The sequence below is a fragment of the Pantherophis guttatus genome, chromosome 1 (genome assembly GCF_059756535.1).
Source record: "Pantherophis guttatus breed Tessera chromosome 1, ASM5975653v1, whole genome shotgun sequence".
Classification (NCBI taxonomy): Eukaryota; Metazoa; Chordata; class Lepidosauria; order Squamata; family Colubridae; genus Pantherophis; species Pantherophis guttatus.
Window position 1 is genome coordinate 95,047,984 of NC_142063.1, and position 13,589 is coordinate 95,061,572.

General features: G+C 37.5%; 1 protein-coding gene across 1 annotated transcript in view; it reads left to right on the forward strand.

The window, feature by feature from the left end:
• Nucleotides 1-13,589, forward strand: part of SPON1 (spondin 1) — a 313,993-nt gene that overhangs the window by 104,279 nt on the left and 196,125 nt on the right. The window contains exons 4-5 of the mRNA XM_034417147.3: nt 6,642-6,715; nt 12,461-12,583. Of these exons, the coding sequence (XP_034273038.1) occupies nt 6,642-6,715; nt 12,461-12,583 (197 nt within the window). The remainder of the gene's footprint in view (nt 1-6,641; nt 6,716-12,460; nt 12,584-13,589) is intronic.

A 13,589-nucleotide genomic window follows, 5' to 3' on the forward strand; every position in this document is an offset into this window, starting at 1 on the left:
CTTTGAATTACTTTCCTGTTCTTCCCTTTTTCCTGTATTCCTCTAACACTTTTCTGTCTCAAAGGAAAAGATATAAAGTGTTTGGAATAAAGAATTTATGGGGAAAATCCTCCTCATATATTTGAACAATACCTTATGATAATTGATCCGCTGCTCTAAAATGGACCAATTTAAGGTGATTGATGCAGTCCTGCAACCTTTAATATCAACGTATATCAACATACATGAAGCATTGATCACCGTAACGTCTACAAATAGAATGTATTATTTTGAGCTCATGATATTAGAAAAATGGGGAAAAAATGTTTTGCAAAATATATCTGTGGATACTTTGAATTCAGACTCACAGCATGCAACTCTGGCACTGCCCCAGTTAGGAAGTATGAAGTTATGAAGTTCAGTGTTCCTTTCAGCTTTTTCCCTATGAACTTTTATTTGGAATTAAAATTAAAAATACAAATGGTAATGACAACAAAATCACAGGCATGTTCCAGAAGGATTACACCTGTTATGCATGTTTAGAACTGGGAAAGCGAAGGGGAAAGGGGAAAAGGGAAAGGAGAAAGGAAAGGAAAAGAAAGGAAAGGAAAGGAAAGGAAAGGAAAGGAAAGGAAAGGCCTTTGTTTTAACTGCTTAGTATGTCAAGCTTTCTGATTCTAAATTGGCAAAAGCTACCATACCTAGACAAGATACAAAATAAAACTATTATAGTACTGCATAGTAGAATGAGGCTACTTCAAGCAGTTGATTGTTCTCTGTAAACACGAGTTCCTTTTTATATCCTTTGTATTTTAAATCCAGCATAGATTTTTTCCAACCTTTTCATGGCTTAATTAAGAAATTGCTTTTAATTTCTCAAGCTTGGCAATGAGAGCATTTGAATATGCTTGGAAGAATACTAGATAGTACTTCATCAAAGTTTTGACTAAAGAGCTTGTCGGTAGTAATGGCTTGGAGGAATCCTCCAAAGACATTATTATTTAACCTAGAATTATGTCAGAACAGATGTTAACCCGCTATAGACAGTGAATGTAGAGATAATGAAGATGGAGTTTGTATTATAGGCATACCGATCTTTGAGGGTGTGATGGAACCTGTAAAAATTCAGTGCTAGTAGCATGCCAATGGCGTGTTTTACTGTGAAGATACTAAATAGAGTTAATATGTGACAGTGTATAAGAAATTATGAGCTGGGATAGCCATAACAACAAGTCAGCCAATGGGAACTGTTTGGTGACTAAACAACAGGATCTGTTGTGAGCCACGTGAGACAGCTCGGAGCCTAGGCGTGGCTTAGCTTAACTGGTCTGTATATATATATATATAAGACTTTATCCTTGGATTATAAACTTCTGTGATTCTGTGCTTCTGCTTGTCCTTGTACTTGCTACCACGTTGCAAGAGCTGCATGGGTATTGTATACATGCATCATGTTTTATATTATTGTATATAAACAAGTTTCTTCTATAAATGAATCCTGCTGAATTATTTATTTGTGTGCTGGTTGGATTGCCGCAAACTCTAACAATGTGTCACTGCTATTGGTAGACCTTTGATATATACAGCAGAGGTGGGTTTCAGCAGGTTCTGACCAGTTCTGGAGAACTGGTAGCAGAAATTTTAAGTAGTTCAGAGAATCAGTAGTAAAAATTCTGACTGGCCCCGCCCCCATCTATTCTCTGCCTCCCAAGTCCCAGCTGATCAGGAAGAAATGGGGATTTTGCAGTAACCTTCCCCTGAATTGAGGAGGGAATGGAGATTTTACAGTATCCTTCCCCTGGAGTGGGGTGGGAATGGAGATTTTACAGTATCCTTCCCCTGCCACACCCATCAAGCCATGCCATGCCACGCCCACCAAGCCACACCCACAGAACCGGTAGTAAAAAATGTTGAAACCTACCACTGATGTACAGATGTAATTTTAAGGGCTGAAACTGGCAACTGCGTAATCTAGATGAATCATTGTACAAACATACTGTACATCAAGTGCAATCCAGGCACTGAGAAATGAATAGCCAATTTTCAATTGAGTCAAAAAGAGTGGGAGGGAAAGGCTTAAGATTTAAACTCTGGGGCTGATAACTCAGAAGCATCTGCAGTGAGGTCCAATAACAAGAGCAAACGGGCAGTTAAAACCTCTTTCTTTTTTAATGTCTGTTGCATATATCACACACATGTACCAATAGCAATAACACTTCGACTTATATACCACCTCACAGTGCTTTACAACCCTCTCTACGTAGTTTACCAACCTCGGAAGGATGGAAGGCTGAGTCAATCTTGAGCCAGTGAGACTTGAACTGCCAAACTGCTGGCAGCTGGCAGTCAGCAGAAGTAGCCTCCAGTACTATATTCTACCACTGCACCACCATAGCTCTTTTAAAAAACATGTTAAAAGGGACATTTTAAATCTTGGCCTTTAGATCTCTCCAAGCTGTCAGACAATAGTCTTTAGAATTACATATGAATCCAAGAAAGTGCAGAATATATTCTGCAGTTTCTTGGATTCATATGTAATTCTCAAGAATATTATCTGACAATGGTTAAGAGATCTGAAGGCCAAGACTTATAGTTGCCAGCTTCAGCCCTTAAAATTACATCTGTACATATCAAAGCTTGGGTCCACTAACTGCAGTGACACTTTGACAGTGATATCTAAAAGAAACCAAACTGATTTAAATCAAATGACACATATATGAAGTGAGATGGCTTATCATGATGAAGTTAAATGAATTGCAGGGGGGGAAATCCAACCCAATTTAATAGAGCAAGAACTGAAATCTTGTTAGCACAAAAGGAGCAGAAATCTTATAAATATTCAAACCCTTAATCAAATAGCTTAGGGGAAAAACTGTTTGGAATGTTCATAATTACTTTAAGTGGCTTATTAATGTTATCATTTTATGATAGTGATAGTGCATTGGGGACATCTAATACTTAATTGTGTCACAGAAGCATACTAAACACTCCATGCTTGGTCACTTGGGATTATTATCCTAACAAATGAAAACAACACTTTCCAATATTAATAATTCCTGGCATTTATGTAGTGCTTGAGTGTTTCAGTACTTCCCATAGTGTGATTCAATTATCCTGTATATTTCTAATCCTCCCTCTAGCCATGTAGAGTGGTTGAAAGAGACTAACTTGCCTAAGGATGACTTGGCAGGTTTGTGGGAAAATATCATTTGAATCAGGAATCTTATGGGGGGGGGGTACCCTAACTAGTATGTTAAAGTGGCCAAATAGGTAAATGACATGATTAGCTTTTCATATTTCATGTCATGTTTTAGAGCCAATGAACTGTAAACAGCAATATTTTCCAGCAAACATATTTACCCCTGTGAGAAACATATGCCAAATTCCATAATTTTTATCCTTAATTTCTTCTGATGACAGCATCTGATTAATTCCAGGTGAGCTAACTTCTGATCTTCTGTATCCATTAAAAATGGAAAACTGTAAAATAATAACTTTTGGTTTGATGTTTTTTGTCAGGAAAATGTGTTCTTTATTGGGCTATATTCTTCCCTACTTTCCAATGTTGTTTTTTTTAGTAGAAAGCCTTTAAATATAAAAATGAACCATATTATTAGTCACACATCTTCCCTTCCAAACAAATATACAGAATTTAATGAGGGTATTTCTCATGTGGGCATAAGCTTAAACATGTGTATAACAAGATATTTTACTTGTATTTGGATGTCTGTAAATAGTTATAGCAAATAATTAACTATTCAGTATAGTATGCATAGACCTATAAAACCATGCAGTCAAAGTAATGGGCCACATCTAGTAAGCTCTTTCATCAGGGCTGCTAGATCTGGGGTGCAAAAATTCAAATGACCTCTAGATAGAAGTAAAAGCATATAGAAAACTCTCTGTTATCATCTAGGGCAATTTTGGTGAACCTTTTTGGCACCAAGTGCCAAAACAGGATCACAGGTGGGTGGGCAGGGGAGCACTGGAAAGGAGAAGAGCAGCTCCCCGGTGCACATGTGCGAGAGTATTAAAAACCGGAAGAGCAGTTCCCCAGCATGAACGCACGTGCTGGGAAGTTGAGTTTCTGGTTTCTGAGGCGCATGCATGTGCAAAGACCAGCTGGCAGGTGCACATGCACTTGCCGGAAACTGGAAGCTCAGCTTTCCAGCATGCACATGCGTGCCAGGGAGCTGGTCTTGCGGTTTCTGGTGTTCCTGTGCGTGCGAAGACCAGCTGGCTGGTGTGCATGTGCACACCAGAACCTGGAAGAGAAACGGGCAATGGCTGGTGTGCACGGAGAGATGGCTCTGCGTGCCAGTTCCAGCACGCGTGCCATAGGTTCGCCATCCCTGATTTAGGGTTCTTCTAAGCTTTTACAACCTAGACCTGTTATCTCTATAGGCTTATTTTTAGGTATATTCTGGAGCCACCGTTTTACAAGCTACATAATTAAATGTTAGGATTTCTCATTTTTATCTTGCAAAATGATGCCTCTGTGGCTCTTCTAACCTCATTTTTGTGTTCTTGGGTCATTACACCGAAGATTACATATACGACACCCATTACCCGGCACAAATACACCCTTGTTGTATGCCCTAAACATTTATACTTTTCCCTTTAGTTGTACTGTTATGATTCTTCTTCTTGTTATTTGTAATTGTAAATGTGAAGATTTGAGATACTGAAAAAAGCAGGAGAGAGGCAAATGAAAGCACACAAAAAATAAAAAAGAAAGCACAATAATAGTGACAGTTTCTACACTATCATATGAAGTGTTTTCATAGCCACAGGTTTGAGATTTATAGCAAGATGTCAGTTATCTCATGGCCTATGAAATTCACAAATGCAGCAAAATGATAAAGGGAAATAAAGAGGTTCCTTTTTTCTTTGAAATTGCTGGTTTCCAAATAAATAGTATTTAATCATTTATATTTTTTTTATAATGATATAAGTGGCATTTTTTACTTGAGGCACAGAACAGACCCTGACAATTTCTTTTTTGTCTGGTGCTAAAAAAGTAGGTTGAAATTAGAACAAAGCAAAGAAAACTTTTTCAAAGAAGTGAATTACATATGTCTACACACATCCCCATGATACTTACTGATACCCACAGATAGAAATGGACATTTATCATAATAGGTTTAAAATAAATATTAGTATTTAATATTTAAATATCATTTAAAGGAAACTGATTTGCTCTGGGAGTATATTTTTTAAAGAAAAGATGTCTTATTGTATTTTTGGTGACTTTGGAATTTCCAATACAGAAAAAAGTGCATTGGTGTCCATAAAAACTCTAAACATCAAAGAGCAAGAAGAGACTTTCAAAAATCTGGCTTTGTGCTTAACTTTGTCTGTTCCATTTTTGTGGCCGTACAAGACTGTAAATTTTACAAAAGAGTGTCTGATATTTCAAAAATACTGGATGCATCATCTCAAAACTATCTGGGCTATACAAAAAAGCAGCTTCTGAGAATGAAAACAATGACTTTTGTGAGCAGACTTTTATTCGTATGGCCTTTTTCTTCTCACTGTGGCTCTCCTTAATTCCCGACAGCCTTCTGTAAAGGGTCCTTCAATCCTTTTTGGAGCTGGAAGAATTCCATCACAGTTATACTTAAGGAAGGCATTCTTTAAGCAGGCAGAAATACTCTGTCTTGAATCTATAGTACTTCTCTAGTTCTTTCATGACTGTGCTGGTAAGATGGGGATCTTAAATCCTACTTAAAAGTATCATGCTTGAAACTGTAGACATTCTATGGTTTAAAAAAATGATGTCATTGCTCTCAGAATGGTGGCAGACTTTAGCAGAGGCGGGTGCAGATTGCAATCAGAATGAAAATAAGCACATGCACAAATGTAGAAAGAGAATAGAGTAGCTTTAATAAGACCCCCAGAGTATTCATGATAGAGAAGAAATTTAATGTAAGGGCTTCCTGCTCTATAACTATGTCTTATATCAACTTTATTCACATGATGAAAGACCTTGTAGAATTTTGATAATTTATCACTCAGGTATTTAAATGTTTCTATTTCCTCTTTATCATTGGGTTTAGAGTGAAACATGACCAATAAAGTGAAATTTGTACCACCAAGGAGGATTTGGAATACACCCTTTCAGAGTTAGTAACATTATTCATGGGAAACAAGAGCAGAAAATGACATTTGAGTTGGAACTGTAATCCCCTTTCCCCCCTATATAATGGACTGGGAATTTCTGTGGTCTAATTATTTGCTTATCTCACTTGTGACTTATTATAATATTATTTGATAGTTCTCTTTCTTACAAATGATAGAGGATGTTAAGTAAGATAAGACATTATATTCCTTAAGAGATATCTGGAGTGTTGTGGCATATCAACAAGAAGGAGAAAGGAAGGAGAACATTGGTTTCATGGCTGTATAGTCCATAGAGTTTTTAATCATCCATGTACAATTTGATTTACTGAAAGTGAGAAAGGGATGGGATAGGAATAGGGTTTTTTTTAAAAAAGAACACACACGCTTATTTCAATTCTTATCTCCAAATCGGCTTAGTTAGATTTAAACTATTGATATAATATAATGAAAATAAGGTTACTTCCTGCACTAAGTTTACTTTTAATATCTTAATTATTTAATGCTTTTTATAAATGCTATATTTTTCTCTTTCCAAACAGAGCAAGTATTGTACAAAAGCGAATTATTTATTTTCAAGATGAAGGATCTCTCACGAAGAGATTGTGTGAGCAAGGTATGGTGAATATTCTTTTTCTGTTTCTATTGTTCTTGCTCTCTGATGAATATGATTTGCCCACAACATTTCTCTCTTTTAGTTGGGAGCCCATGCCAGCTGAATTTAAATAGTTTTCAGTCATATTTATTTCAGTGCAAAAAAATCTGTCAGCTTTGATATGTTTTGACAAATTTCTACTACTTCCTAAATTAACTGCATCATCAAAATTACCTTTTGAACTTGTTTATTTGCAAATGTTATGTTACATTCATTTATGTTACAAATGAATTTTCTTTCAGAATTTATAATGATCTTGACTTGGACTTCATCTATGTTTAAATTTGTAAACAAGTAAATTTAGGTGCTTTTTCTATGTAGATCTTTCTTGCTATTCATAATAGCAACAGTAACAGTACTGGAAGGGACCTTGGAGGTCATCGGAGCCCTGAGTCTTCGGAGAGGGGAGGCATATAAATTTAATTAATTAAATTAAATTAAATTAAATCTAGTCCAAACCCCTGCTCACGCAGGAGACCTATAATAGGGGTTTGAACTGCCGAACTGCCGACCTTTCACAAAGTAGCCTTTATATTGCTGGCAGATGTTGATAAAGTAGATTCAAAACAATAACTAGAATGAAGTTAGTCTTCTACAAGATCAAATGAAGGGTTTCAGTTGCTGGAATAGTGTAGCAGAGTCTTGTTTTTGAACCAAACATTTATTTCCTAAATTCGTTCTGAGATTTCCCCAGACTATAACTCTTGCTCTGTGCACTGGGAAATCTGACCAGGATTGTAGCCTTGGAAAAGTCTATGTACCGACAGAAATAATTTGGTGGAATTTAGAATGGAGCAACAAAAACACCCAAGCCCACATAATGGGTACTAAAGTTTGTTTACTGATTGGATAGAAATATAGAAAAGAACAATATATGTTTAGGCCTGCTGAAACAAAGTTGCATTGTTGCAAACAAAACTGATGTTCTGAACATTTGACTCTTTCCCACATACTACAGAAGAGCATGTGTAGAACTGCTAATTTATATATTTGGGAAAGGGACTACATTCTCAAATTGTAGTAACAAAGGTTATGCGGATATTGCCTCCCCCAGTAAATCAAATATGTGTGATAAAACACACACTGTAGTCAATAAACAAGCTGGCCTTGAAGGACAGAGGGAAGATTCATTACCGAGGTAATGATCAGATAAATGAAACTTGAACCCAGGCCAAAAAAATTGTTTGCAAAACTGTCTCAGACAGCACACACACACACACACACACACACAAACAAACACACACCTCAGAGAGGGTGGGGAGAGACCCCTAACTGTCATGAAACTAAAACGGGGGAGGAAAGGAAACACAATCAGTGTTTGCACATTTCTGTTCCTATGAAGTACTGTAGTCTACCTTATAGGGATGGTACACACCTCAGACAAACTGCATTCTTAGAAGAAGCTACACCTGCCAGAGTAATGGGCCTACTGACAGAAGCAAGTGGCATGGGCCTACTTGCTTCTGGGCCTACTGACAGAAGCAAGGAAGTTATATTTGCTCATCTTTCTTTTATCTCTCAGGTGCAGAAATAATGCAAAGTAGCTTTTTTTGTTGTTGCAGTTGCCACCATAATGACATGCAAGTTGCTTCTTGCAGTCTCATCATGCCACTTTCACACAGCTAACCTAAAATATTTTGTCAGAAGAGAATAGCAATAGCACTTAGACTTATATACCACTTCATAGGGGTTTACAGCCCTCTCTAAGTGGTTTACAGAGTCAGCATATTGTCCCCAACAGTCTGGGTCCTCATTTTACCGACCTTGGAAGGATGTAAGACTGAGTCAGCCTTGAGCCTGGTGAGATTCGAACTGCCAAACTGCTGGCAGCTGGTGATCAGCAGAAGTAGCCTGTAGTACTGCACTCTAAACACTGCACCATCGCAGCTCATCTAAAGGAAAAAAGATGTACTTTTTCCCCCATTTCCTTAACAGAAGCAAACTGGACAGGTCATTCAATTTTACAACAGCACTAGTCAAATCAGAGTTTCAGCAAGTTCTGACCAGTTCTGGAGAACCAGTAGTGGAAATTCTGACTGCCCCCCCCCCCAATCTATTTGCTGCCTTCCAAGTCCCAGCTGATTGGGAGGAAATGGAGATTTTGTAGTAACCTTCCCCTGGATTGGGGAGGGAATGGAGATTTTACAGTATCCTTCCACTGCCACGCCCACCAAGCCACGCCCACCAAGCCACACCCACAGAACCGGTAGTAAAAAAATTTGAAACCCAGCACTGAGTCATATAGTATCTCCCACATTTTCATTTGCCTGAACACTTTACTCAGAAGGCTTGTAAAATGTGGGTTCTCCAGATGCTTAATTTCTTTTATTTTTATTTTTATTTTTATTTTTAATTTGATTTATATGCCGCCCTTCTCCGGAGACTCAGGGCGGCTTACAATGCGTTAAGCAATAGCCTTCATTCTTTTGTATGTTTTATACAAAGTCAGCTTATTGCCCCCACAAACTGGGTCCTCATTTCACCTACCTTAGAAAGGATGGAAGGCTGAGTCAACCTTGAGCCTTGGAGAGATTCGAACCAGCAGTAAATTGCAGGCAGCTGTGTTAATAACAGGGTGCACTAAACCCCTGTACTATCAAGGCTCTTTGAGATTACATTCAACATGCATAATTTTTATGCTGAAGCCTTCCAGAAAATGCTTTCTGGATCTTCTTGCACAAGACTAGTGATTCTTTATGCAGCCCTGCAGAGGAAATTACCACTGCAATTTATTTTATTTGTGTCTGTTTATTCTTTCAATAATAGTCATTTTTAAAGGGATACCAAGGCAAATGGCCTTCGTCTTTTTTCCCTTTGACCCAAGAATCCTGGATTAGCATAATTTGGCCTTGACTTTTATACTCTGCCTGAAATATCCTGAAGTATGTGCTCTAAGATGCTTAACTGAATTTAATAGAACATGACAGATCTGACACTCACCAGGCTATCTCACTTTCTGAGTCTATTTAGTAATGCAGATTGCCTTCATTTTGAAACAGCTCTTTATGTCATAAAGGGTGAATGTGCTCAGGAAAGTCAGTGGAGCAAGTTACATAAATGAAATGGAGATGTCTGTTTTGTAGTCTTGAATGCAGAAAAGACAAAGGAAGCATTAAAAGCCAAAACAATTTGTCAAGAATCCGAAATGCATCCCATTTGTTTCTAAAAGAAGGAAACATTCTGCCTCTCAACATGTTTTGACGGCATGTTTTTATTTTTACCTCAAACTTAAGTATTTGGGTATGTACGAAACATTAGCTTATGTGTCATGTCACCATGTTCTATCTGTAATATCACTACCATAGACAGCTGTGGCAGTGAGCAGAATTTTCATAAATTTTCAATTCTTGGAAGCTTCTATTTCTATATGAAGAATTGTTGTTTAGAAGTATACCTAGGGAAATTTATCTCTACTATCCAAACATAAATACCAATGGGAGAAGAGATTTGAGACACATCTTTCCCCAAATTATGTCTTTTGATATTTTAAGGTGGGACTACCATAATATGGGAGACAAAACAAGGAGAATTGATACTACAGATACCCTAGAATTCTACAATATCATACTTTTCTTGTCAATATCCTCCCCTGTACATGCAGTATATATGGTATTTTATGGAACTATGTTTCAGGTCTTTTCACACATAGATAGGTTCATTTCAAAATGGGGAGAGGGAATCAGAAGGTCGAGAAAGAAGCAACAAATGAAGAATGTAAATAACCTTTGAAAAATGACAGGTAACCTCTGTCACTTCTGACTCCCATCAGACAGGATTTCGGCTGAACTGAAGTCATTTATAAATAAAAGGCCGTCTCTAGGTCCAACTTAGTTCACGATCACAAATGTACCCTGGCACTCAAGGTTACATGTGCAGTCAGCTGACATTTACAAATATCTAGAGTTGTATTTTACACAGAAAGAGAAGGATATATTGGCTCTCAAAAATGTATTTGCCAAGTCTAGAATTTCAACATTTTGCAGACTATCAAAGTTTGGTGACTTCATAAAGTTGAATTAGAATAAGTAACACTTCTTTTTCCTAGGTGGTTATGAAAGATTTGTGTTACTAGTTATTTTATTTATTTTTTTTGAGCAAAATTGAAATTCTAGAATTAAACTATGTGAGGAAAACATATCATATAAATATGTAGCCTTACTTTTGGCAATTAAATACACTTTCTTAAAATACAGTTTTTTTCAATATTGAACCTATGCCGTATGCGCTTAGCCAGTGCTGAATGTTTAACCTTCCTGTAATGAAATGTGAAATTATCTCCTAGGGAAGTTAATTCAGAAAAAGAACCAAATGATTACTCATACTTCTTATTTGGGTTATTGGACTGGTCCTAATGTGGTAGCATCAGTAGGTATGGACACACTTTGGTATGCCTATGTAATATCACTTGCTTGTAATACTCCCTGAAAGAATGGAGTATAGAGTTATGTGCTACAGAAATATCCTTGCCTCAGCAGTGAAATCTGGCCAGATCTATCCAGCTCACATGAACTGGCTAGCACCGGTGGTGGGAGGCTCCACCCACCCGCTGGGATGTCATTATGTCCCATTTTTGACCCTCTGCACATGTGCAGAAGGCTCTGTGCATACACAGAAGAGACATCAGTGGTGGGTTGCTCCCGGTTCAGACCGGTTCGTAAGAACTGGTAGTAAAACCGGCGGGAAGCTCCGCCATCTACCCATCCATGTCATCATCGGCGATCTGCACATGTGCAGAAGCTTCTATGAATGCGCAGAAGCAAGGAGCGCATGTCAGCGAAGCGAGCATGCACGTGCGCGCGATCCCATTGCAAACCAGTAATAAAGATAAGTAGAACCACCCCTGAGAGATGCATGTGCTCACATTCCCGAACAGGTAGCAAAGGTAAGTGCATTTCACCACTGCCTTGCCTCATTTAGTGTTGACAACATAAAGTAAATAACAGATGTAAGTAAGCAATAGAACATAGTGTCAAGCTTCAAATGGAGTTTTTGCTGTTGCAACCATTATTGCTTCTCAGCTTGCCAACGAACTATGGGGAGAGGGAAGGGGGAGATAGAACTAAGCTCCAGATGTCAGGATGCTAGCCATGGGAACCAAGGATGTTTCGGCAGGTGTTTACCAGAGCCAAAAAAACTTTCTCATAACAATACCAGAAGTTTTCATTGGACAATGTGACTTGGTCTAAAGTCGGGAGGGAAGACCTGAATTTTAACTATATGGGTTTACATGGGAAATAGTTTTGCCCTCATCTTTGCTGTAATATGATGTAATATGCTGTAATATGATGTACTCAATAAAGTTTTGCATTAAGAGATTGGATTATCTCAGCCATGCTTGCTTTGGTTGGATTCGTCAGTCAGAACATGGACACATAGACATGGAAATTATTTTAGTCCTAGGTACACATGCAAAGAAGAAACATATGAAATATCTGGATCCTGGGAAGTTGCTGTGCACATGCCTATTCCAGGGTCTATCTACTATCATCCTTGGGGATTTCTGACAGGCAGAAGGGACTTAAAGGAATCTTTGCACTATATATGGTGCTAATTCTGCTTCATTTAATAAAATCCCTTCACAGATATGCTTATTGTATTTGAATTTGAACAAAATCTGTTGCCTAATGTCTTGTTAGGGTACATAACAAAACCCTTTTATAGTTACGTATTACACAAAATAATGTTTATATTATTATTTCTTATTAGACTCCGCCATGGACGGTGTGACAGATAAGCCAATCATAGACTGCTGTGCCTGTGGAACTGCTAAATATAGGCTTACCTTTTATGGAAACTGGTCAGAGAAATCACATCCAAAAGATTATCCACGTGAGTATTCTATTTTTTTTTCATGCTTTAGATGACCCTACATGGTCTTTCAAAGGAATTTGATTATTTTGTATTCAGATTTTATACATGCACAGAAAAGCAGTCGAGCTTTCATATCCAAATGTGAAATGTATGGATCATGAGATTTCAACTGCCTTCTACTGCTACCCTACAGGGAAAATGCTAAGATAAAATACCATTTCAAAGCATTAAACATGTAGGATTACAGCTCTAATTGGATGCTTATTTAACAACATAGCACTCTGTTGCATTCATCCTCTAGGCTATTATTTTCAGTGCTGATCAGTGTTTTATATATAAATTTAATTTAATATGATCCTGATACTTAATGGGGAAAAAGTCAGCCATTATTTGATTGCAGCTCCCCGTATTAGAGGTCCTAGAGTTTTACCTCTTTTTTTCCAGTTCTGTTATTGGATTTTACTTTTAGATCTTTAAATAATACCTTCATATCAGTGACAATGAAACCAATCAAGTGACCTGAAATTTTGAGTCACTTTCAGTTTGCTTTAATAAAGATTATACAATGGGCAACATATTATTAAAGGCTTTGTGCGTATTTTATTCTTTAATATTGCTTTGTTCCCATGGAACAAGCTAAAGTTCATGCAGCCAGAATTTTGTCTATATATCAAATGTTATTGATATCAGCTTCAGAGATTTTTGTCTCAACTTTATTAAGTTGAAGATTGTCCAATTCAGATATAGAACTGGGTGTGTTAATAAAGGAGTTTATATTGAGACATTAAAATTTGTGCTTTGGATTTGTGACTGAAGTTGAAACCATAGAGCAAATGCAAAGACTAACTTTTCCTACAGCTATAAGGAGTTTCTCAGTCATCTAGATCATGGTTGTCCCAAAAGTGCTTTTTTCAGGAGGCAACTGGATTTTCCTTGTTTTTTTCTTTGAAGACAGGTTTTCCTACTGCTAAGATTCTATAGTGCAGGGGTCTCCAAATCCTAGGCTGCAACCCATTACCGGGCT